The sequence below is a fragment of the Gracilinanus agilis genome, chromosome 4, assembly GCF_016433145.1.
Source record: "Gracilinanus agilis isolate LMUSP501 chromosome 4, AgileGrace, whole genome shotgun sequence".
NCBI classification, from domain to species: domain Eukaryota; kingdom Metazoa; phylum Chordata; class Mammalia; order Didelphimorphia; family Didelphidae; genus Gracilinanus; species Gracilinanus agilis.
In genome coordinates this window covers 511,805,909-511,832,241 of record NC_058133.1, presented here as the reverse complement: position 1 = coordinate 511,832,241, position 26,333 = coordinate 511,805,909, and the positions used below count along the sequence as shown (strand labels likewise).

At 45.3% G+C, this 26,333-nt stretch overlaps 1 protein-coding gene across 1 annotated transcript; it reads right to left on the bottom strand.

Moving 5' to 3' along the window:
* Positions 1–389: 389 nt before the first annotated feature.
* On the bottom strand, positions 390–26,333 carry EFHD1 (EF-hand domain family member D1). Its single transcript, XM_044676544.1, has 3 exons — positions 26,186–26,333; positions 7,089–7,223; positions 390–2,907 (listed from the first exon to the last, which is right to left on the bottom strand). The coding sequence occupies exons 1-3, from the start codon at positions 26,297–26,299 to the stop codon at positions 2,773–2,775; spliced, it is 384 nt and encodes a 127-aa protein (XP_044532479.1). The 5' UTR covers positions 26,300–26,333; the 3' UTR covers positions 390–2,772.

Genomic DNA, 26,333 nt, shown 5'->3' with positions numbered 1-26,333 from the left:
GACCCTGGGCAAGTCACTTCACTGTCTGCCTCAGTTTCCTCATCTGTCAAGAGATGAACTACTGGAGTATCTTTACCAAGAAAACCCCAAATGTGGGGTCATGAAGAGTCAGACAGGGCTGAAATGACTGAACATCCTCTCCTAGAGGGAGCTGGTGGGATCCTTCCCCAAGTCCTGGGTGAGTTTCCTGGCCAGAAGAGCAGCGTCCTTGGTCATTCCTAGCCCCCCCGTCCTGCGCACAAAGGCTGGCCCGGCACCTGTGGGAGGCTTCCCCCCAGCACCCTTTGGGGAGATTATTCCGTTATTATGGTTTTTACAGAGCGGCCAATCCAAGCCACCATCTTATAGATGAGAAGTCACAGCAAAGAAGACGAACAAGGCTCCTGATGTACTTTTTTCAAATTTGCTTTATTGGTGCCTTGGGTTTTCCCATAACAAACTTTCCCAAATACACCTCCAACTCTCCATTCAGTGAATCTTTCCTTGCAAAAAGATCAAGGGATTCGGGAACCATCTTTTGACAGTGTACATAATATTCTGTTCACGCAGGCTCCCACCTCTTCAAGTCAAGAAAAAGGAATTTATTAAACATTTACTTTGTGCCAGGCCCAGTGCTAAGAGCTGAGGGTACAATCGCTCTGCCCCTGCCCGCAGAGACCCTACAGTCTAAGGAGGTGGGGGAATAGCTAGCCAACAGCTACCTACAAACAAGGAAAAAACAGGATCAGTTGGAGATCTTCTCTGATGGAAGGCATCTCACAAACGCAGACTTCCTGGGGGGCAGGACCAATCTTGTTTTTTCATGGCATTCCTAGGGCCTGGTATAGGTTCCTGGTAAATACTCAATGAATATTACATTAGGACTTTCTTTGGGAGATCCCTACATCGATTTTGGGTGGTACAATGGTTATGCCGCTGATATTGGAACCAGAATGATCTGAGTTCATAATTCAAATCCAGGCTCAGATATACTAACAAGTCATTTAGCCTCTGCTTCAGTTTCGTCAACTGTAAAATGAGGATACTAACTACATCTACCTCCCATCATTGGTTATCGTGAGGATAAATGAGATATTTGTAAAACATTTTCAAACCTTAAAGTGCTACATAAATGCTAGCTGTTATTACTACTATGATCACCCCAGCTCAGGCTACTTACTATCTGCATAACCTCAGACAAGTCCTTTCACCTCTTGAGGCCTTAGTTTCCTCATCTTTAAAAGTGGGTGAGTTGTATTTGGTGGCCTCTTATATCAGCCCAAGTTGATTAGCCTATTCCTACGTCCCATCCATGTTTCCAAGGATCAGTGGTACCCAACCAGCCCTGGCCTCGAGTCTGAGCATACATGGGAAGTTGGTATTCCAAGTGACTAAACCCAACCAACCCTCTTAATTCATTCTTCTGCTCTCCCATCCATTCAACGGAGTGGAAGCAAGCCAGTGAGAGAATACATTTCATTTGCATAGTTCATTTGGCAAGGATAACTAACTAGAGGCTGGAAAACACTGATTTCTTGGGAAAAGAATAGCTACAAAATAGATATACAAAACCTCCGTGAATCTTAATAGAGTTGGTAAGAGTGGCCTTTTAAAGCAGTATATGTATATGTATTGATAAGAGCTTAAAGTACTCTAGTCGTTCTTTAATCTAGTCAATATTAGTTTGTCATTATTCTTCCATGCTCACTATAGTTATCGCATGATGCCACCCCTACCCCCATTTAAAGAGACCAAAACTACCAAGGGTGCAAGAATTGCTCCTCCATGGACAATTACAAAGGAGAATAAAAGGCAGAAACATCTCTAAAGTCTTATATACTCAGTGAGTGAGTATGTGAACTTTGGAGCAAAGAGTTTTTTTAAATGGCGACCACGGAAGTTGGGTCCATACCCACCTGTCTCTGCATTAAAAGTTCCAGAACCATGACCAGGTGTTCTGGCTAGATTCAGGTGTCCTGCATGAATCCACCCATCTAAACTGGCATCTGACAAAATATTACCATGTAGAGGTAAAAGGGGAGTCCCTTGGCATGGAGCTACTTTTCATCCATTTCAAACCACCTCTATGAGTAGAGCGGCTAAAAACCAGAGGGGCTTTTAGAACTGCCTCCCTCCCAACACTGTGGGCTTTCTGAGGTCCACTCCATACCTCTTGGAGCTCTCCCCCTTGCCTTAAACACTTGGTGAGGGAGAAGTATGGTTGAACAGCTTAGCCTTGCCTTTGGGAGTTGATGGAAGAAGGGGAGAATCTAAATCAAAGCCAAGAGTATAGACCTCCAATGAGTGCACTTGAAAAAAGCAATCAGTCTGAACAAGGGAGTGCAGGAGAATGGCAGAGCTATACCTTTGGCTGAATGACCAGGCGTGATTTCCTCCCTGAAAGGTTTGGCTAAAGGGAGGAAACAGAGGAAAAATACAAGTCACCAAGAAAATGGCAAAATCCGGGAAACCTTCAATGGCTAGTAGAACAGTGGTTAGGTAAGAAAGGGAATTGTTCCCTTTGTCGACAGAATTAATCTCTTCCCATCCCTGACTTTGACCTTCCTTACTGTTTCCTCAGGTCTTAGGGTTACCAGTTGCCCTTTCAGGCAACTTAAGAACAGGAAGCTTAAGAAGAAAGATCAGAGCTGGGGACAACAAAGACACTGGACATTCAATGAGAGGTGGGTCCTCCTTGGGAGAGGAGGTGCTGGCCATTCTCCCAGGCCAACTTGTAAGGCACAGCTGGTAGAAGTCAAGGCAAGTCTCTGAGCACACTCGGCCTAGTGGGAGCTACTGGGAGAAGGCGGCTTGGCGTTCTCTGAAGAGAGCCCTCCGGTGTTTTCTGTCCTCTTCCTCCTGTTTTCGGGCATTCTGCTCTGCTTTGATCTCAGCTTCAAAACGGCTGGTCACGGACAGGGCATGGACCTGAAAAGACAAAAGCAACAGAATGCCGGGAGAAGATGAGGAGGGAAAGAATGATTCAGCTCAACTCAGCTCACCTCAGCTCACCATGCCCGACATCATGCCCGAGGATCCCTAACGGGGGAGCCACGGACCATTTGGGGGCAATGAGCCTGTCTGGGATTCTCTACAAGGAAGTCTTTGCTGTCTGGGCCCACATGAGACAGAGGACTGGGATGATTAAACACACACACACATTTCAGCCCCACATGGGCAGGTTTAGGACTCAAGAAGATGCCCACAATCATGGCCCCAAGAATACAAAGACAAAGATAGCCTCAAGGAGCTTGTATTCGTTGGGGAATCTATATACATGATTGGTTCATGGAATTATGGGACTTGGAATGGCTCATAGGTCATTAAATACAATCTCTCATTTTTATAGATGATAAAACTGAGGCACAGACACGTTACATGACTTGATCAAGGTTAGAGGCAGGATTTGGACTGAAGTCTTCCTGAATCCAAGTGACTTGCCCAAGGTCACACAGGTAGTAAACAGAGCCAAAATTTGAATCCAGGTCCTAACTCTAAATCTGTACACCAATGATACTACCGAAAAGAGCCTGTCCTTGATTTGTTATTGCTTGATTTTTTCAGTTGTGTCTGACCCTTCATGACCCTGTCTGGGATTTTCTTGGCAGAGATACTGGAGTAGTTTGCTATTTCCTTCTCCAGCTCATTTTACAGATGAAGAAACTGAGATATGCCCAGGGTCCCATAGGTCATAAGTGTCTGGGGCCATTTTTGAACTCAGGAAGATGTCTTTCTGTCTCTAGGTCAGACAATCTGCCCACTGGGCCACGTAGTTGTCCCTGCGTTGATGGCTGGGCCCCATTTCATTTTCTGGAGCCCCCTGTGCCCTGGCTCAAGCATTTGCCATGATTTAGACCCGTCTCTCCCTTTCTAAATTCTCTCTGCCTGGGATTTCCCATTCCCTTCACTGAAATTCAGCCCAAATGCTCCAAATGTGTTCCCTTTCCTCTTCGCTCCTCCCCAGCATTCTATGGCAATGCACTGAGTCCGAACCGAGAAAAGAGGCTGGAGCTAGGGGCAACGCTATCCAGAGGGCAAAGCTTCCTCTGGGCTGCTGGCCCAGTATCTCAGGATCCTCTATAGATGCTGCTCTATAGATGCCCTCCCTTGCCCTTTTGGCTCTATCTTGTCTCTTGCTCTCTGGCCAGGAGGGGATTCTTCAAAAGGCAGAAAAATCCTTCCCAGCTCTAAATCTACAGTTCCACGAATAATATTGAGCATTCGTAGAGCATCTTAAGGCTTCCAAAGCACTTTACAACCCTGGGAGGTAAGTGACTTGGCTGCGTCACAAAGTGAGTATCTCAGGTAGGAATTGAACTCGGGTCTTTCATTTCAGACTCCAAATCCAACATTCTATCTGTTGTACCACCACTTAGTGGCAAGAAGGCAGATCTGACCTGGATATCTGGAAAGGATTAGCAGCCTGGGCTTCAGTGGGAGGAAGTGGGCTCCTTCTCCTGGCACAGGTTGAATGACCCTTCGCTGGAGAGAGGGCCGCTTGGACTTTGAGTCTGTGCCCATGTGAATCCGCTCCCCTAATGCCTCTGCTTCTTTTACCTTTTTAGAGCTGAAGTAACTGGGGTTTCATGGGGGAGGTGGTTCACCCCAAGTCAGACAGAGCTTGGAAGTGTCCCGAGGGCTTCTGGGTCAAATTTCCTGAATCATTCTGGTCCCCAAGTGCCACGTCCACTGTGAATGGGGAGCGCCCCTGCCCACTAGGCTTCAGCCTTCAAAGTCTTCAAAGAGAGCCAGGGATCGGGGCGGCCAGTCAGGGGAAAATTCCTGGAGCAGCTGTCATTCGCGTGGCAATCTAGACTTTGCCACGGGCTTTCCTCCAGTCAAAATGACACAGGCAAGTGGCAATAATGTTATGATTGACTGATTCACCACACTTTACAGATGAGTAAACTGAGGCTCATCATCAAACTCGAGCCCAGGTCATAGGATCATAGATGGTGAGTTGGAAGAGACCTCAGGGAGGGACGGGACACATCCAGTGCCCTCACATATGGAACTGAGCTCCCCTGGCCACATCTGGTGGCATAAACCTCAGAGCTGAAGGGCTGACAAAGCTGGTCCTCACTGGTCCCCAGGAGTTCTGTGGGCCTCGTCTCAGCCAGATCATTTAGGGGACTGGATTATAGATGAGCTGGAAAGAACCATCTCACTCATTTTATAGGTGAGGGAGCTGAGTCTGAGAGAGGCTTATAGACTAGCTAATAGGCACCCAAGGCAGAATCTGAACTAGTGTCCTAACTCCAAGCCCTGGGCACCATCCAGCTACGTAGATGAAGTAGCAAACCTCAGAAGAATCACAGATGACAGAGATGGGGGAGGTGCCCCAGAATGGACAGACGCCTCCTTTCCCTCTTTATCTTAGATCAGGGTGTCTGTATATCTGGGAGCCAGGCCCATGGCTCATAATTGAAGGTGCCACTCACTGAACCTTGCCTCTGGGGTTGAAGCAGAAGTCATTTAAGAGCCATCTGCTCCGGCCCTTTTTTAAAAGATTTTAAAAGATTCCCATTTTAAAGATGGGAAAGGCAAGGGCCAGAGAAGGGAGCACCTCCTATGTGCCAGGCGCTGTGCAAAGCATTTTTTACAAATATCGGATCTGCGACAAGCCTATAGGGTCAGCAGGATCATTATCCCAATTTTACAGTTGAGAAAATGAAGGCAAACTGAGGTTAAATGACAAAACAAAAGGTTTTGATGAAGTATTTGTGAATCCCATCTACAGCCTTCCCCAGAGCTCTCAAGCTAGTAATCCTCTTGGAAAGGGCAATAAAAGTCACTCTTGTGATCCCAGTTTCCTGGACAAAAGTATGGAGGTGGGAAATCTTACACCAGGGGGACATGGAGCAGCCCATTTTTATCAGAGCAGAGACTTAATTTGCTAGATCTGAAAAGATAAATGTCAAGGGCTTTGGCAACATCTTTGTTAATTGTATCTACTGTATCTTATCTAGAAAGATAATTATTTTTATCTATTCCTTGTAGTGAAGGCTTTTCCAATTGCAGATGATAAAATAATACATTTAAGATTGGGACAAAAACAGATATTTGAACATTTTTAGATAGGATGCCCGTTTTGCTAAACGAAGCAGAGAGCATGAATGGTTTCCTTAGTTATTATCTACGGCACACTTAGTGGGATGCTTGGCACATAGTGGGCACAGAAGAAATGTCTATTGGCCTGACCGACTTTATATTTATTCCACATCTTTATGGACATACATACTGTTTCTAAGAATAGAATGTGAACTCCCTAAAGCAGGAACCCTTTTGTTTTTGTCTTTGGATCCCTGATGCAAAGTAGAATTTAATAAATGGGAGTAGCAAAGCGGATAGAGTGCCAGACTTAGAATCAGGAGGAACTGGGTTCAAGTCTAGCTGTTTAGCCCTGGCAAGTCAGTTAACCCCAATTGCCTAGGCCTTCCCACTTTTCTGTCTTAGAAGTGCTACTAAGAAGGTAAAAAAGCATAATTTAGAGGGCAGCTGGGTGGCTCAGTGGATGGAGAGCCAGGCCTAGAGAAGGGAGGTGTTGATTGGTGTTCCCTCCCCCTCTTTTTTTTTTTTTAAACCCTTGTACTTCGGTGTATTGTCTCATAGGTGGAAGATTGGTAAGGGTGGGCAATGGGGGTCAAGTGACTTGCCCAGGGTCACACAGCTGGGAAGTATAAGTGATCAGACAAGTGATTCTTAACCTTTTCTGGGATGTGGACCTCTTTAATCATGTGATAAAATGTATGGATACCTTCTCAGAATCCTGGTTTTAAATGCAGAAAATAAATAAAGATATAGTATATTACAGAGGCCGGGTTTGAACCTAGGACCTCCCGTCTCTAGGCCTGGCTCTCATCCACTGAGCTACCCAGCTGCCCCTCCCCCTCTGTTTTTTAATCCCATAATGGAGGGGATGATTAAGGCATATTTTGGGGAATAAGTGAGGGACAAATAAAAAATACCAATAAATATAAGATGGATTACAAGGCGACTAGCTGGAATGCTCCCAATTTCCGGTTGTTGTGGTGCCAACATCAGCTGGTTTGTCCGGGGCAGGAGGGGAAGAGCTGGTAAGGCAGGTAAACAGGCTTCCCCCCACTTACCTTGGCTTCGAAGAAATTCCTGGCTCCTTTCACCCCTTCTAGGGCCACGTCGATCTCAGAGAGCTTGGCCAGGGACATCAAGCCACTGTCTTCCTCCAGTTCCCCTGAGGCTGCTTTGCGGAAAATCAGCAAAAACTGCCAACAAGAGACAACAAGAACATAGGCCTGAAACTCACCCTTCTGTTCCGAAGCTCGGAACTTCTAAGAATTCTAGTTAGATCATGGATGCCTAAGGGAAGCCCGGCCTCATTTATCCAGAGGGCAAAGTGCAGGTGACTGGCACTGTCCCTGGCTCCAACATGAGTGTCCCTGGAACCCAGGGTCCTCACCTTCAAAATGAGGGGCTGGGCTGAGTTAGGAGGCAGAGAAGAAGGCAGAGGGAGGAGGAGAAAGGCCGGGATGAGACCCGGGCAAGAGAGAGAGCAGGAAGGTGCCAGGAAGGGAGAGGGGGAAGAGGGGAAAAGAGAAGGAGATGAAAAAATAATTTTAAAAAGTAGAATAAAGGAGGCAGCTGGGTAGCTCAGTGGATTGAGAGCCAGGCCTAGAGACAGGAGGTCCTAGGTTCAAATCGGGCCTCAGCCACTTCCCACCTGTGTGACCCTGGGCAAGTCACTTGACCCCCATTGCCTACCTTTACCACTCTTCCACCTATGAGACAATACACAGAAGTTAAGGGTTTAAAAAAGTAGAATAAAGGGGGCAGCTGGGAGCCAGGTCTAGAGATGGGAGGTCCTGGGTTCGAATCTGGTCTCAGATTTCCTAGCTGTGTGACCCTAGGCAAGTCACTTAACCTCCATTGCCTAGCCCGCTCTTCTGCCTTAGAATACACAGCATTGATTCTAAGACAGAATGGTTCAAAGTTAAGTACAGTAGTGGGGAACATCATCGTGCCATCTAGAACTCAGTTTCCCCATCTGTAAAATAAAGGGTTCTCCAGGAAAGGCCTAAATTCTGTGAGAAAGCTAAAGCAGTAGAATGGAAGGTGAGATGGAGGAGGGACTTTGGAGTCTGGAAGCTTTAGAAGCAAGGTCTGCCTCTGTCCCATACAGGCTAAGTGACCCAGGACAAGTCCTTCTCAGATTCTGCAATCCTGTCATTTCCAAGGCATTTCCTAGCTCCTTCATCTCCCAATAGGCAGATCCAGCATTCAGAAAAAATGACTACTGTTTCTTGCCAGCTGTGCCAGGCAGTTTAGATGGGGTGACAGGCGGAGGACGTGGGCCCTGCCCTGCCCATTCTCATCCCAGAATCTCCCTGGGCTAGGCTGGCCTTCTCCCACTTTTTGAGGTCATCTCCCAGCTCTGGCCCAGACTTCTAAATGTCAGAACGCCCATGCCAAGGGCCTTCCTTCCCTTCCAACCCCACCGGCTCCTTTCTACATTTGTCTCCTCCAATAAGATGTAAGTTCCTTAAGGGCAGCACTTGTCTTGCTTTTGTTTTCATTTGTATCCCCACAGAGCCTGGCACATACTAGGTGCTCATTAAATTCTTGTTTTGTCTCTTCCAGTCAATTCCTTTCTCTGGGCCTCAGTTTCTTTGTCTGCAAAAGGGTAAAATTCAGACTAGATGGTTCATGAAGAGCTCTAAATCCAACTACACTCCAACATTCTAAAGCCCCTTCTGAACGAATGAAAAGCTAAGAAAAACTCAGTCTAGCAGAGGAACTCACAGGCGGAGGGGATGGTTCCGGTGCCTCTGTTCAGGAAGAACACTGATAAGCAGGACAGAATACAAAGGAGGATGAACAGTGGAGTGAAGGGCATCAAATCCATATCAGATGAAGATGGCCCTGAAAGACCTTGAGATAGGCAGCCTGGGTGAGGGAAAGCCATCATGTGCCAGAGATTTTGTTCTGCTCTGCTTGGCCCCAGAGGGCAGAATGAGGAGCAATGATAGGCTGCAAGAATTCCCTCCTATGCTGTGTGACCCTGGGCAAGTCACTTGCCTAGCCCTGTAACAAAATTAATATAGAAGGATATATATACATAAAGATATTAGCGGTTTTTTTTTTAAAGAATTCCCTCCTGTGACATGCTGGACACAAGGTTGTCCAGTCTTTATTAAGATTTCCCCCTCTCTTCTCTTGTATCCTCTCCCTGGCCAGTCACCCAAGCCCCCATTCCAGCTCTCTAATGGTTAGGAATTTTTTTCTGACAAAGCCTATTTCTGCCTCTGGGCAACATCCATCTACTGCTGGGGCAAGCAGAGTAAGTCTAATCCTTCTTCCATGAAGGCAGGTACCAAGTCCTGGTTAAACATTATCTCAATCAAGTCCCATCTAACCATGTTCTGGCTGCCCACCTCTGGAGAACCAATCAAAATAATAGGTGCCTACTATATGCCAGGGCCCTGCCCCTGAGGAGCTTACAATCTAATGAGAGAGATAACATTCAAATAAATATATACTAGGATGGCACTATATAGGCTAGCTAAGGGAAGGTATAGGATAGGTAAGGGAAGGGGTTGGGAAAGGCACTCTCCTCCCCCACCAAGCTCAGAATCTCCACTCACAGAAAGCATGGACCTGAGGATCTCCACCATCCTGGTCACTCCATAGGCTCACTGGCTTATCTAAATCCTTCATAAATTCCTGTACTCAGAATTAAACACAGTAGTGGACTGACCAGGGGAAGAGAAGGGCAGATCCTCTTCCTGGAAGCCATGTTTAAAATCCCATTGGATTTCTTATCGCCCAATCACACAATGGACTTAGCAGGTCCTGGGACAGTTTGGAAGTAAAGCTAGGAGGTTAGGTAGGTAGCATTGTAGAAGGCCTTGAATGTCAGGCAAAGGAGTATGGGCTTGATTGAGGATTAATGCAGTGAGAAAATGGCTTCTGGTGTCAACCAGTTAGTGGACAAGCATGTGCCACTATGTGCCAGGACCTGTGGACACTGAGGCGTTTACTACCCCTTTCCCTCAAAGTACTATGAGGGAGAGTTATGATAAACGAAGAGAAAGAATAGCAGCTGAAACACTGAGACATTCATAGACATACAAATGTATATTTTTGAGTTAATTCAGGAACCAAGAGTGGAACACAAATGGAGAGAATTGGAGGGAAAGTCCATGGAGTGGAAAACCAAAGAAATTTTATCATTGAAATATATACTATAGACCACCTGGGCTGAAGGAGGAAATAGATGAGTAGTTTCAGAAAGCTAACACAAGCTTCACTCAGAGACATTGTATAGTAGTGATGGGGACACCAGAAGAAGGAGGGATGGAAGATGATCAGAAATGAAATTCTGAAGACACAAAAGGAATCTTCCAGGAGGAGGAAAAGTGAGATATGTCTGAAGAGAGTAATATGGATGCACAGGGAAGAGAAGTCCTAGGTTCAAATATGGCCTCAGATACTTCCTAGCTGTGTGACTCTGGACAAGTCATTTAACTCCCACTGCCTTGAACTGATACTTCATATTGATTCTATGACAGATATGCCTTTTTACTTTTTAGTTTATTTGGGTTGTTTTATATGGTTATTCATTTGCAAAAATGATATGGAGATGTTTTGCATAATAATGCACATAATCAAAATTGCTTGCCAGCTCTGGGAAGGAGAGAAGGAATGGAGGGGGGTGATTTGGATCATGTAACTTGGGGAAAAGTATGCGGAGATTTGTTACTATGTGTAATTGGTCAAATACAATATATGAAAAAATAATTGATTCTATAACAGGTTATGGGTTTAAAAATAAAAAATGATGGGAGGTAGAAGTAAAGCCAAGTCATGAAATAGGGGATGACCAGAAACAAATTTCATGGCCCTCAAAATTATGTCATGAGTACTAAAGCTAAAAACACCAGAAAGGTGTTTTGTTTTTATGAGAGAAAAAGGAGGAACCGGGAAGGGATAGGATTTTTGCTTGGGGTGGATGAGACATTGATAACTGACAGAAAGAGAAAGAAAAAACTAATTGTTTCTGTTTTCTCTGACCAAGATGACTAAAAGTTGAAGTCTCTTGAGCTAGATAAACTATATCTACAAGGTCTAAGAGAACTGGGATATGAGCTGGCCAGGCTATGGCCGGTGATCATTAAAAGACCATGAAGAAAAGGAGAATTTCAGAGCTGGTGAAGGGCAAATGATAGTCTGATTTCACCCCCCAGAGAAAAGAAAACAATTTAGCCAACTACAGATCAATGAGCTTGATTCTGATGCCTGGCCAAGTTCTAGAATGTATCAACAGCTGGAAAAGGAAACAGTCATCACAAGTCATCACAGGAAACAAATCATCACAATCTGATTATCTAGAAAAATGTCTCCTATCTAGTAAGATAGGGTAGATACAAATTGCAAAGATGTTGCCAAAGCCCTTGGTGACATTCTTCTCAGAAATTTCCCCTTGTATGCAGTCTCTGAGCTGCTTGATGCCCTTCCTACATAAGATTCCACCTCCCACCTCCTTCTGTTGGGGAAGCAGTGATCATGAATCAGCATGATTTTGTCAGGACCATATCCAACTGTGTTCATTTCCTTTCTCCCCCCCCCCCAAAAATTGATAATTTATTTTCCCCCAATTACACATAACAAATTTTAACATACACTTCCTGAAATAATGAGATCCAATTTGCTTCCCTCCCTTCTCCCTGAGACGATAATGTGTTATTGGAAATTTTGGGGTCCTTGAACTACATTTCCCATGAGCCCACTGGCTTCCCGTCCTTACACAATGTGGTAGATAGAATGATAAAAACTGAGGGGCTGGTTTTTTACTTCCTTTTTGCTTCCCATCCACCATGGTGAGAGCTGGGAACAGAGTGCTGCTTAAACAGCCTAAGCTTTATTTTCTATTGGCTACTGATAAATCTTAAAAACTCATAATGTGACCCTGGGCAAGTCACTTAACCCCCATTGCCTAGCCTTTACCACTCTTCTGCCTTGGAACCAAAACACAAAACACACTGTGGAGAAGGCAAGGGCCAAAACAAATAAATAGATGAATGAATGTACGCTAAAATCCCATATTTTTAAGTTATCCTTTTTATATTCATTTTATCTTTACAATAAATTTTATCTTTACAACTAAAAAATAAAACCCTCACTTTCCATCTTAGAATGAGGCTGGATTTGAACCCAGGACCTCCCTTCTCTAGGCCTGGCTGTCTATCCACTGAGCTACCCAGCTGCCCCTCCCCAACCCATGGTAAACAATTTGATTAAGATTTCTTTTTTCTGAGAGATCAGGGGACAGCTGGGGATAGAATTCCCACAAAGAATTTCCTTGAAAGCACTCTGCATTGAAGCAGGAGAGCACTGCACACAAATACTGTGAAATGATCAATCATGAAAGTCTTGGCTACTCTTGGCAATACCTGATGACAAAGAATGCATCCGCCCTCCAGAAAGAACTGTGGGAGTCCCAGGCAGATCAAAGCAGGAAGAGTTTTCATTTCAGTTCTTTTGGGTTTGGGGTTTTATGTGATTATTCTCTTATAAAAATGAACAGTATGGAAACATGATTTTGGCATGATAATACATGGATAGCCCAGACTGGATTCCTTGCCAGCTTCAGGACGAAGGAGGGGCGGGAGGGGGGAGACAATTTGGATTTCAGAAAACGCAGACTGAAAATTGTCATTACATGTAATTGGAAAAATAGCTTTGAATAAAAAGAAATCACTGCATTATTAGCACATAAACATAAAAGCAGCACATAAACTATTATTATAGAAATATAAATTAGTATATAAATAGTATGTGCTGCATGATTAGCATGTGTAGCAGAAATATAGAAATTATGAGTATAGCATATAAATTAGCATATCATAGTATGAATCTATGTCTATATTTTCTTACTTATAAACATGTTGTATTTCTCTTGATCCTCGATGGCAGACTTAATTCATTTTTGCCTTTGCACCTCCAGAGCCTGGTGTACAGTGCCTGGTATACAGTGGGTGCTTAAAAAATGCATCATGTAGAATCAAACCGAATGTCATTCTGAAGGACAAGATGGGGAGGTATTAGCCACATGAAGCAGACATGGAACTGGTCCCAATGGCCAGTCTGCAAGTGTAGTCAGTCTCTAGTGAAGTGTTCCAGGGATCTGTGTTCTAATCCTGAATTTAATCTTTTATTCCCCCAGTGACTTGGATAAAAGATAGGTGACAAAAATTTCTGATAACCTAAAGCTAGAAGAGAAACCGAGTTCGTGTGGAGGTTCCTACTAGATCCTGAATCATAAGCTTTGAGGATCAGAGGGGAACCAAGAGGGCATCTAGTCTAACTAAGCAGGAAACAACATGGTTGTTTAAATCTTGGAGGCTGTTAGAGGATCTGTTTTTTCTTGGTTTGAGCTGCAGAGTTCGCTTCCCATAAAACCTGACTGGCCTCAGTTTCCTAGTCTGGGGGCATAAAGTTTCCCAATAAATGTAGTTGGTACCTCTCAACTTGGTGGTTTCCTGATGACATCTTACTAGACTTGTTTCCGTGGAGACAAGAAGGGCCCCATCCAGAGGAGCCAAGCATCACGGTATCCTGGCTTTGCATTCTTGCTGGGTTTGAACAAAGTAAGCTTCTCTTGTTCAATATCTCCAGTTGGGTGGCTCAGTGGATAAAGACTAGAGGTCCTGGGTCTTAGAAGACCCAGAATGAACCATGGAGTACACTGATTGAACGGGGGTGGGGGGAGTTGTAACATCTTAGCTGTGTGATCCTGGGCAAGTCACTTAACATTGTCTTCTGTCTTGGAGCCATTATTTAGTATCAATTGTAAGATAGAAGGTAAGGATTTCAAAAAGCAACCTCATTTCATCCCAACATCCAATCTGAACTAAGAGGGAGCTGAGATTGGAGCTGTGCCTACCACAGAGGCCTCCTGCAGGGACACTTTGAGACATGTGGGGTCTGAAAGAACTGAGTTCAGGTCCAGCCTCCCAACAAAAGGCTGTGATTCTGGACCTTCCAGTTCTCTCTAAGACCATAAATCGCTGGTGGCTAATCTGATTTGGGGGAGGGAATTTCCATCCCAGAATTTCCCTACACCCGTGAAAGCCTGAGTTGGGACCAATGCCAAAACGGAGCCTGACTCTCTGCAGCTTCTGTTCTAGAGAAATTCTGGTTCTGGTTCTAGAGTTCTTCACCTGGGAGCTGTCCAATAGTTTAAAGCAGACACTTCCAATGGGTTCCCCAAGTCTTCTCTTCAAACTAAGCGCCCTCCCTCGGCTCTTCCGATGATCCTTAGATAGCCCTGTTTCCAGGTCCCTGACCCATCAGATCTCTAGATCTAGACAGTCCAGAGTGTCCACATTCTTCCTAACAAGGAAGTCCAGTTCCTAGAACCAGACCCCCCCCCAACCAACACCCCCACTCCTGCCCATTTGTCTGAAACAAAGATTAAGCTAAAATTATCTCCACGTGGTTTACAAGCCCAGAGAAATGCACGGCCCATAAAAACGATGCTTCAGCTATGAGGAATGGGGCAAATAAGTTGAGTGGCGTGGCTTGGGCTGCACAAGTAATGCGTGTCTGAGGTAGAATTTGAACTTGTAACTTCCCAGCACTCCATCCACTCTGCTGCTCCACTGCCCAGCTAGTCAGGGCCCTTTCCAATTTGAAGACTCCCGTGTGCCATCCCAAGTAGAATTCATCCTGTTTCGCTAGAAGAAATCCAAATTTCACCTTGGAGAATTTTTAAAAGGTAGGCATTAAAGAAGGTTGGCTTTTCCAGCCACCAAGATTATAGCATCCTGGATGTACAGCTGCAAGAGACCTCAGAAGCCACAGGGTCCAACCACTCTCATTTTATACATGAGCACACTGAGGTACAGAGACTTGCCCAAGGTCACAAAGCTAAGGACAAAATTTGAACTCAGGCCTTCCAACTCCAATGCCTGTTCCCTATCCACTACCCTGCATTGCCTCTTTTTTTTTTTTTAATTAAAATTTATTTTTTTTAAACCCTTAACTTCTATGCATTGGCTCCTTGGTGGAAGAGTGGTAAGGGTGGGCAATGGAGGTCAAGTGACTTGCCCAGGGTCACACAGCTGGGGAAGTGTCTGAAGGCAGATTTGAACCTACGACCTCCTGGCTCTCCATCCACTGAGCTACCCAGCTGCCCCATTGCCTCTCAAACAATGAGCATTTATTAAATATCCACATTGTGCTTGGAACGATGCCAGGAGCTAAAGATGGGTGGAGGTCTGTCTCTGGCTCTTTTTCCTTCCTGTTGAGGCTTTGGCAGACCGGGTATTTTGAGCAGGTAGAAAAACTTGGTTCACATGGTTCTATTTTGTCAGATAATAAACTTATAAAAAATAACTTAAAATATTTTAAATTAATTTAAACCCTACAGCTTAACAGCTTTAAAGGAGGTTAAGAGGGAGCTCCTAGATTTATTTCAGTAGTCTAGAAGTCAATATCGCCTAATTCTCCACTTCAGAGAAGATTGGTTAAGATTGATTAAGCCCTCATTATTGGATATGGGCTCTGACCTCAAGAAGCGTTAGCCCTGGAAGCAAGAAGACCAGTTCAAAAAATGAACCCAAGACACTTAACAAGATAGAAATCCTGGGGACTCGGTTTCCTCCTCAGGAAAGAGGGAGTTGATGACCTCAACCATCCCTTTTTCCAGCTCTAAATCTCTTATCTGTGTACACAAATAGAGAAGTTCAATAATGCTGAGGGTGAAGATGTTTACAAATCACTTCATTTCATTTGTGCTATTATTATCCCCATTTGTATAAATGGTCTGCCTGACTTCAGGTCCAATGGGTCACCTGGTCACCAATGAAATTCAGGATGCAGACAGAGTAGATCCAAGGTAATCTATAAAGAATGAGGTAGAAGAGAAATGCATAGTGGAAGAAGTACAATGAATTTAGGCTTCCTTCCTGCAAGGAAGAAAAGAGAATGATCCTGATTATTCCCATTTTCATCCATCAAGGGGAAGGACTAGACTGGAAGAAGGTTCCCATCCACCCCTTAAATTAAAATTAAATTAGAAACACCAGAAGAAACAATTCCTTTTTTTGGAAGGAAAGCCAGGTCTTCTTTCTTGGTAACTAAAGCCAATTAGAGAGGCTCCTTGGGCTCCCTTAGCCCAGGGAGCTCCTGTGCTAAAGCATCCCAACAGTCCTTTCCTTCTAATCAAACCAGCCTCCTGAATCCCCTTAAAGGGTTAGCTCAAAGCCCTTCAGGGCTGTCCCAGCTGCAGTCAGGGGTCAGAGGTTGGGGTGGCTGTGATGGGAGTCTTGGCCATCTATGGAACCAGGCAGAATTCTGCTCTGGTTAAGGGCTGGCCCCACCCTCCAGGCCAATTAAAGGAGCAGGCTCAGTTTTGAAAGTGTTTGTGTTTCCATAAAATATCTTCAAAGCTGCTATTTAATATGCGTGGGGGTGAGAATTGTGTGTGTTGGGGGGGAGGGGTCCTCCCTCTTTAATATTCATCAGAACACCCATTTCCAGGCTTGCCAGCCATCTCTTCTAGTTTGGCTTCCTATTTATAGCCATCAAAGGCTGGTATGCAGGGGGAAGAATTGGCCAAGATCCCAGCCAGGACTGTCCAGAAGTGGAGGGAGGGAAAGGGGGCAGAAGCTGGGTAAAAGAGAGCAAACTTCCCAAGTTTCTTTAGACAAGCTAGAAAATGTTTTTGTGAGCTCCTTTAATGGAAATGCTCCCTGCCCCACCCCCCTCCTCTTCTGCTCATTAAGTCAGCCTTGGGAATAATGGGACAAAACCATCATTGTGCAGTCCTGGCTGGTCACCCACATCCCAGCCCCCACATCTCTTCCCACCCAGTTTGGGAGTCGGCTCTTGCATCCAGGAGACAGGAGGAGAGTCCCCTGGACATCTGGTCTCCCGGCCTCAGTTTCTCTCCAATGCCATCCAACTTCAGCTGCTAGCCCCAAACTGCCCTGCTCAGTGACTCCCAGTGGCAACCAATTACCTCCAGATTCAAAGAGCTTCAGCCACTCCGGCACCTGTCCCCTCCCTCCCTCCCTCCCTTTCCAAGTCTTCCCTGCTGTCCACACAGAGCAGAATCCAGCTGTCCTGCCTTACTTGTTCTCTCTCTCACCACCATGTCTTTGCCCTGCCCTGGCAGGCACCCCCATTTCTAGAATGCTTCCCTCTCCCCTCATTTCCCTCATTTCCCCCAGCAGCTTCCTCCCTGGTGGTTTCTTTTTCAAATACATTCTTGAAACAAAAACAAGAAAACATTGTTATCCTCATCTCCTAAGAAGTCTTCACCAGGACCAAGGAGGAAGGCATCCTGGCATCCTGGAGAGAGAGCTCACCTCCCATCCTTACTGGGGATTGGTTCCAAGGCAGAAGAGACCGTCCATCTATCTAGCTCACCTCCCTCTTTTTTTTTTTTAAACCCCTTACCTTCTGTCTTAGAATTAATACTAAATATTGGTTCTAAGGCTGAAAAGCAATAAGGGCTAGGCAATGCTAGATCAAGTGACCTGCCCAGGGTCACACTGCTAGGAAGTATCTGTGGTCAAATTTGAACCAGGACCTCCTGTCTCTAGGCCTGGCTCTCAATCCAGCTACCCAGCTGCCCTTCCTAAAGAGCTGAGCACTATAGGGTGGAGAGAGGAAAATAGCCAGGAGAGATGACAGAATGGAGGGCCTTTAAAATGTCAGATGTTAGTGCTGCAATGATCCTGAGAACAGAGACCATCAGAGTTGGGAAGCAACCCCAGAACATAGAACACAAGGTACTCCACACTCAAACACGCTCATAGGTCCTTGAGGAAACAGGCCCAGGGAATTGCCCAAGGCCATTTCCCAGGTAGTGTGCATCAGAGGTGGCTCCATCCAAAGCCATGTGAGGTCAGATTGGAACCCAGGACTTCCCAGTTCTCCATCCCAGAATCCACCTCGCTGCTCCCTCCTTGTCTCTAGTCTAAGGAAGACTTCCAAGTTCTCAACAACCATGTGAAAAAAAATGATCCAAGTCAGTCCAGAAATGAAGGCTTCACTTCACACCCAGCAGACTCTGACAAAGATTACAGAAGTCAAAAACAAAGGTGGAAGGGCCTTTGGGAGAACGGTCACGTTTCATTCAGGGATGGGGGAGCTGGAACACCATTTGGAATTCTGCCCAGAAGTCATGAGATTGGGCACTATCTCTGACCCATAGACTCGCTGCTGGGGGTCCACACACACCACCCCTCCACCCAAGAGGGAAAGGACCCACAAGTACAAACATCTTTTTTGGGGTGACAATTGTGACTTGCCCAGGGTCACACAGCTGGGAAGGGTCTGGATTTGATTTAGTATTAATTCCAAGACAGAAGGTAAGGAGGTGAGATAAATGAGGGAGGTGAGATAGATGGACAGCCTCAGAGGAAGACTTCTAGGACCAGATGCAGAGTGAAGTGACCAGAGTCAGGAGGACAATTATAGAAATATCGTGAAGTCAAACAGCTTGGGAAAATGAGGACTGATTTAATAGCCCAGCCATGCTTTGGGAGGGTGGCAGATGAATTCCTGCCAGAGAGGTGGGTGTCTCAGACAGCAGAATGGGACGCCCATCTTTGGACAAGGCCAATGTGGGAACTTGTTTGACCTTTCATATTTGTTATGAGGGTTTTATTTGTATTAGCTAAAAATATATATATTCATTTGGGGGAGGGAGGGAGGGAGAGAAGGAATACTTGTAAAAAATGAAATAAAAGGTTAAGAAAATAAAAAGAGTCTTGGCTCTGGATAAAGAGCCACCTCTGATGCGGGCTACTTGGGAAATGGTCTTGGGCAATTCCCTGGGCCTCAGTTTCCTCATCTGTAAAATGAGCAGGTTACACCAGATGGATGGCATTCCAGATCTTTGATCTATGGACCTTTTGAGACTGTTGAGCGTGGAGTACCTTGTGTTCTATGTTCTGGGGTGCTTCCCAACTCTGATGTTCTCTGTTGTAAGGATCATTGCAGCACTAACATTTGACATTTTAAAGACCCTCCTCTGTTCTCTGACATCTCTGCTCTCTTTCTTGGTGTGCTCAATGGCTAGCACATGGTCAGGGCTGAGGATTCCTTGATCTGGAGATCTCTAGAGGCCCAGCTCTCCCCTGAGCCTTCAACTGAACAGCATCTCCAACTTGGCCAAAGCCATTAATTATCCTTCCTTGAAGGCCCAGCACTCTTCCGAATGTTCCTATAAGGTGGAGGGCATCACTGCTCACTCACCTTTGCCAATCCTACGTCCATGTTTATAGCTTCTGTCTTTGTCACTCATATATAAGAAATCTATGGAGAGGAGAGAGACAGAGGGACAGAAAGACAGACAGAAATGACAGGCAGAGGGACAGAAATGACAGGCAGAGGGGGCAGAGTGAGATGGAGAAATAACCTTCTCAGTGGCCTCCCAGCCTCAGTCTCTCCCCAACCCCATCCAACCTCAGCTGCCGGGGTAATATTCCTAAAGCCCAAAGCTGACCATGTGATACACTGCTCAGTGAATCCTAGTGGTGCCCAGTTACCTCCAGAATCAAAGAGCTTCCGCCCCTTCAGCACATGTCCCCTCCCTCCCTTTCTTAGTTCACTTTTTTTTCTTAGTTCACTGCCCTCAACACAGTGCAGAATCCAGCTGTCCTGCCTTACTTGCTGTTCAGTGTTCTCTCACCATGTCCCTGTTTCTAGAAGGTTCTCCTTCCTCACCTCTACCTCAGTTTCCCTGACTTCCTTTAAGAAGGCTCCAATCCCACTTTCTGCAGCAAGGTTTTTCTCAATTTGCCTCAGTTTCTACCTCTCTAGTATCTTGCCCGGCAAACCCCACATGGGGTCAAGAGTTGGAACAATCCTCACATATCTTGTCTGTGCCTACTGACATACACGATGTCTGCCATCTTTGAACCTTTTGCCTTTCTCTCTATCCTCCCAGCATATGCTGGGCCCCAGACTATATAATATATAATATAAAATAAATGCTCACTGACTGACTGGCTCTAAGATCCTTAAGCTTTGATGAGGGTCCCTCTAAGGTTCCTCCAAGCCCTGGCAGTCTGTGATCCATGGTCTCATCCACTTAGATGTCCACTGGATTCAATCCAATAGGGTTCAATTGCCCAAGGAAGCAAAAATCAGCTTTAAAACAAATCCTGAAAATATTTATAGCTTCACTTTTTGTGGTGGCAAAAAACTGGAAAATGAGGGTCTGCCCTTCAATTGGGGAATGGCTGAACAAATTGTGGTACATGATGGTGATGGAATACTATTGTGCTCAAAGGAATAATAAACTGGAGGAATTCCATGTGAACTGGAAAGACCTCCAGGAATTGAAACAGAATGAAAGGAGCAGAGCCAGAAGAGATTGATACACTGTGGTAAAATAGAATGTAATGGGCTTCTGTACTAGCAGCAATGCAATGACCCAGGACTACTCTGAGGGATTTATGGTAAAGAACGCTACCCACATTCAGAGGAGGGACTGCAGGAGAGGAAACACAGAAGAAAAGCAGCTGCTTGAACACATGGTTGAACACACCAATGCAATGATCAACAATCTGGAAATAGGTCTTGATCAATGACACATGCTAAAACCAGTGGAAATGCGCATTGGTCAGGGGTTGGGGGAGTGAAGGGGGTGAAGGGGAAAGTAGGAGCAACCATGTTAACTTTTCTAAAATGAATATTAATAAATGTTTTTTAAAAATCTTGGGGAGGATAAGTTTTCTTCAAGAAATCCAGGAAAAGGGAGCAGTTGGGTAGCTCAATGGATGGAGATCCAGGCCTAGAGATGGGAGGTCCTGGGCTCGAAACTGGACACTTCCCAGTTGTGTGACACTGGGCAAGTCACTTGACCCCCACTGCCCACCCTTACTGCTCTTCTGCCTTGGAACCAATACATGGTAGTGATTCTAAGATGGAAGGTGAGGGGTTAAAAAAAAGAAATCCAGGAAAAGTTCACCCTGGGAGGTCAGAGTTGATCCCAACAACTGTTGCTCATTTCAGTTGGCACCAGATGCCAGCCAGGCATTCAGTTGCTCAAAGGCACCTGCTCTCTCTTATAAGGCAGCTGTCCCCTGTGGGGTTTTGGCTCCTGTTTCTCAGTGTTCATCCCTGATGTGAACGTGGCCAAAGTTCTTAAAAATCCAGACCCAGATCAGGTGCTGAGATCCAAGAATGCTACGTGGAACATGGCTTGGCACAGCTCAGGACGTGCCCACTGAGTATGGAGTGGAAAACATTCACTCGGCTCGTCATTCATCAGCACGTTGCTGGCACTTAACTCTGTGCCAGGTATCTTGACCAAAGAGAAATAGCCCTGGACCTCCAGAAGCTTACATTCTCTGGAGCCATTCAATAAACATTTAGTAAGTGATGATTATGTGGCAAGTAAATGGATTTTGTAGTTTTGAAAAGACAGATTGGGGGGTGGGATGGGGCGTGGTGGTGGTGGGGTTCCTTGGATAGGCTGCCTCTGCCCTGTCCACACAGTGCCCAGTACAGCCCTCTCTCCTGCATCTCGGGGTTTTATTGGCTCCCCTTTCCCCTCTAAAAACACTCTGGCCCCATTATCTAATGTCTTCTCTGCCTAGAAACTTCCACCTTCCTAGCTACTAACAGCATCACCCTACTTGTGGGGTCAAGTGGACCAAATAACAACTGCTTTCTGCTCATCTAATTCTTTTGCAAAGTCTTCTTCCATATCAGAAATAGACAAAGAAAGATCAGAAGGGGGCAGCTGGGTAGCTCAGTGGATTGAGAGCCAGGCCTAGAGACGGGAGGTCCTGGGTTCAAATCCAGCCTCAGACACTTTCCCAGCTGTGTGACCCTGGGCAATTCACTTGACCCCCATTGCCTACCCTTACCACTTTTCCACCTAGAAGCCAATACACAGAAGTTATGGGTTAAAAAACAAAAACAAAATGAAGAAAAGAAATAGACCATAATCATGGAGCACTGAAGAGCCCTGGCTGTGTGCTGAGAACCTGGATTTGAATCCCTCCTCCTCAATGGCCTTCAGTACAATGGATGGCAGAGGTAGACTAGGGTATAGAGATCCTGCTCTATAACCAGAGACTTATCTGAGTGGCCTAGGGTGGTCCTCGGATGTAAAGAAACAGATTGGAAGCATGGCTTGTTAGCTCAAAGTGCTCCGAGGAGTCACCAGTTCCCTCCAGCTTGAAATCTCAGATACGATCTTCTATTTCTAAAACTATTGGGATAAAGGAGGGACATTTTCATTCGTGAAGTTTCCACTGGATATAAGATTACTTTGTAAGTTTGTTTTATCTCCTCTCTTGAGACTCTTGGACTCTCTTGAGTCCCATGAAGGCAGGAACTCTTTTGCCTTTTCTATATTGCTAGAACCAAAGCAGAAGAGCAGTAAGAGCTAGGCAATGGGGGTTAAGTGATTTGTCCAGGGTCACATAGTAGGAAGTGTCTGAAGCCACATTTGAACTCAAGACCTTCTGTCTCTAAGTCTGGCTCTCTATCCGCTAAGACTACTAGCAGCACCCCTAAAATTATAATCTTAAAGAGTTTCTAGGGAACCCTTTAAGGTTTATAGGTTATAAATCTCAAGCTGAAAGGAATCTCAGAGGCCATCTCATCCGATTAGTTGAGGAAACTGAGGTTCAGGGGAGGACAACTTGCCCCAAGATGAGAGTCAGTCAAAAGCAGAACTTGAATTTGGATCTTCCTCACACTGAGGCTGGCCCTTACCTCCCTTTCACTTGGCCAAGTTACTTTTTCTCCTCCACATACAAAATTTACAAACACACACATTTAACTCCAAGAAATAAGCAATAAGTAGAGAAATAATTACGTAGACACAGACGTAGACATCATGATGTTAAAGTCCTTCGTTTTCCAGATGAGGAAACTGAGGACAAAATGACCTACTCAGAGTCTCCTTTCTGGCAGAGAGCTGGGACTGATGAGCCTGGGAGATTCTGTATCTGGAACCATCCTTATCATTTGAGAAGTAAGTTTAAAATGGAGCTTAATTTAAAAGGGCAGTCAAGAGTGTTATTAAATTAACATTTCAGAGCTAGGGACTGCACTAAACACAAGGGTATTTGCAGAGTAGGTGGAAGGCCTGTCCATTTCTCTTCTAGAACATCTCCGATCAATTTCACCTCTGCCAAAATCTTTAGTCCATTTCACTTCTTCAGATTTTACCTCTTCCACCTCTTGAGTCAATTTCACTTCTCTACCATTTGATTTTACCTCTGCCATCATCTCTAGTCGATTTCACCTCTTCCCATGATTTCTAGTCAATTTCCCCTCTCTACTATCTCTATCTACTATCTCTAGTCAACATCATCTGTCCAATACACTCCCCTTTCTCCTCAGACATGGCCTTGAAGATTCTGCCTGAGGGTAAATCTGCCTTCCCAATCCTGATCCAAGTTTCTCTCTCCCCACGCCAATCCAGATATTATGAACCTAAGTGACTGGCCTGATAGTGCCCTAAACTGTAATCAGAAAGCTCAGATGTGGAGTGGGGGAGATGGTACAAAGTTAGCTTTGAGCTTGAGTATTCCATGGGGCACCAACTGGAGAAGACCAATAGGTAGGTATGGTACTGTGTAAGTAGGTACCACAAGGTAGAGACTGCAGATGATACACACACACACACACACACACACACACACACACACACACACACACACACACACACACACAGATGACAACAGAACCCAACAGAGTCATTGAAGCCAACAAGTAAGACAATCCAGGGGGACAAGGGAAGAGCCCTGGAGGATACCCACAGTTGGTGGATATGATAGGATGAAACATTAACTATGGTAGGGAAGGGAGGCGAGTGAAGCCAAGACAGGGATGATGGTCCTGGGAAAGTACTGAGGGCTGGAGTAGGATTTTGTTTTAGAAGATTATTCATTTACAAAAATGAATATAGAAATAAGTTGTGTGATAATATGTAATAATCGAACTCAGATTGAATTGCTTGTCAACTCTGGGAGGAAGGAAAGGGAGAGAGACAATCATGAATCATAGATCTCATATGGAAATTTGTTAATAATTTGCTATATTCTATATTTGTTAATATTTGTTATATTCATTAATAATTTGATAAACATAAAATTTGTTAATAAAGATAAATAAAGTAGGGTTTGGGACTGTAAGGCAGAGAGAAAGGTGGAATGATATGAAATTATAGCATCACTCTTCATTATCAGGAAGCTTTTTGGTAAGTCATATCTTGGGTGTAATTAAAGCAAAGAATAAGGATGCTAACAAGAACTCACTTTCAGAGCTTATTCCCTCTGTGACATCTCTAGAGACAGCAGCGTATAGAGCACTTGATCTAGAGTTGGAAGACCTGAGTGCAAATCCACCTTGACTATTTTACTAGTTATATGATCCTGAGCAAGTCACTTAACCTGTGCAGTTTCCTCATCTGTCAAATGAGTGGCCTCCAAGTTCCTTTCAGCTCTAAATCCCATAGCCTTGATCAAGTCACCTTTCTGCTTGAAGTCTTTTTCCTAATCTGAAAAATGGACACTCACACTCATAAGAAAAATGGATCTTCTAGTGTTTCTTATTTATTTAAGATAAGAAAAAGTTTTTTATAAATTCTCCTATCTTAAATAAATAAGAAAGATAAGAAAGTTTTTTTATAAATTCTCCTCTTTCTTCCTCTGCCACCCACCAAGATTTGTACTAGACCATGGATTCAGAAAGGAGATAAAGCTGTTCACCCTCCCACTGTGGGTGCCTGAATATAGCAACTGAGCAAGACTGAGGGAATTCTGGGCAGGTGGTGGGAGAACGCTGGCCTGGAGTGACTGGCTTCAACCAGGCAGAGGTCGGTTTAGTCACACCACACCCTCTCTATTTCTGCTCCCTGAAGTCACGGCTCTACCCCTCTGTCCCCACAAAGGATCCTTTGACAACTCTCCCTTCTCAGATTGGACAGATTGATAGGGTCAGAGACTTGGAACCACCAGGGACCTCAGAGGCCCCTCTTCACTTTACAGAGGAGGAAACTGAGGCTTAGAAAAGTTATGTGTCTTGTTCAAGGTCACCCAGTGCTAAGAATCAGAATTGGATCTGATCATAGATCCAGATGGACACAACTCCTTCAGAGAAACTGAGGATGCTTCCTCTTAATTTCTTTCTAATTTGAGAGGTTAAGTGTCATCCAGACAATAAGTAGAAGAGCCAATATTTGAACTCAGGACTTGTGAACTAGACTGGGGGCCTCCGTGGGCATCTAGTCCAACCCCTTGGTTTTTTTAGGGAAGGAAATGGAGGCCCTCAGGGAGGTGACTTGCCCAAGGTCACACAGGGAGTTCCAACATTTCTAATTTCTGTAATCCAGGAATCCCAGTCTTAAGGAACATAATGAAGGGAAGCATCTTGGGAGAGAAGGCAAGACATGGTTCTTCTGAGGTCTTCAGGGGACAGGAATGGGAAAGAGGAGGTCCTGGAGGGAGGGCAAACAATGGGGCAGGTGTAGCCAATCCAAGAGCAGCAATTTTCAGGGGAAAAGAAAGGCTTCTATAGACCTCTGGTGTCTCAGGGGAGGCCTGACATTAACATGAGAAAGCGCCTCGCCCCACCAGACTCCTAACACAGGAAAGATCTCCCCCATCTCCCCTCCTGGTCTTTTCTGGGCTCCAGCCAGCCTGGCTCCCTAGCTTTTTGCCCCACATGCCATTTCCCACCTCCACCTAAGTCTGACATGCACTCAGACCTCTACCTTGGAGAAGTTTCATGGCTCAGCTCTGCGGCCACCTCCTGGGGGCAGCCTTCCAAGATTCCCTCAACAAAGAGGATTCTCTCCCTCCTCAGGACAGGCTGTCTTTGCCCCTGGGGTCTCTGCGGCACTTAGCACAGTGTCTGGCACATAGAAGACACTTAGTAAATGTGGATTGATTGGGGGCAGCTGGGTGGTTCAGGGAACTGAGAGGCAGGTCTAGAGATGGGAGGTCCTCGGTTCAAATGTGACCTCAGACGCTTCGTAGCTGTGTGACCCTGGGCAAGTCACTTGACCCTTTGCCACTCTGCCTTGGAACCAGTACCTAGTGTGGATGGACATATTGATTCCAGTGCACAGGATTAATTCCAAGAGGGCAGGAAGGGAAGGGTTTAAAACCCCGTGGATGGATGGAGTGTCACTTTACAGCCTCGGACCCTGGGAGGCCGGGAGAGGGCTGCAGTGAATAAATACCTCCCGAAAGCTGAGCTTGCTGTCGAGGTCCTCATCCACCTCCCTGATCATTTCCTTTAGCCCCAGGTGGGTCTGGGGGGCCCCCAGCTTCTCCATCATCAGCTTCAGTTCCATCAGGTCGATGTAGCCATCCTTCCCAGAGTCATAC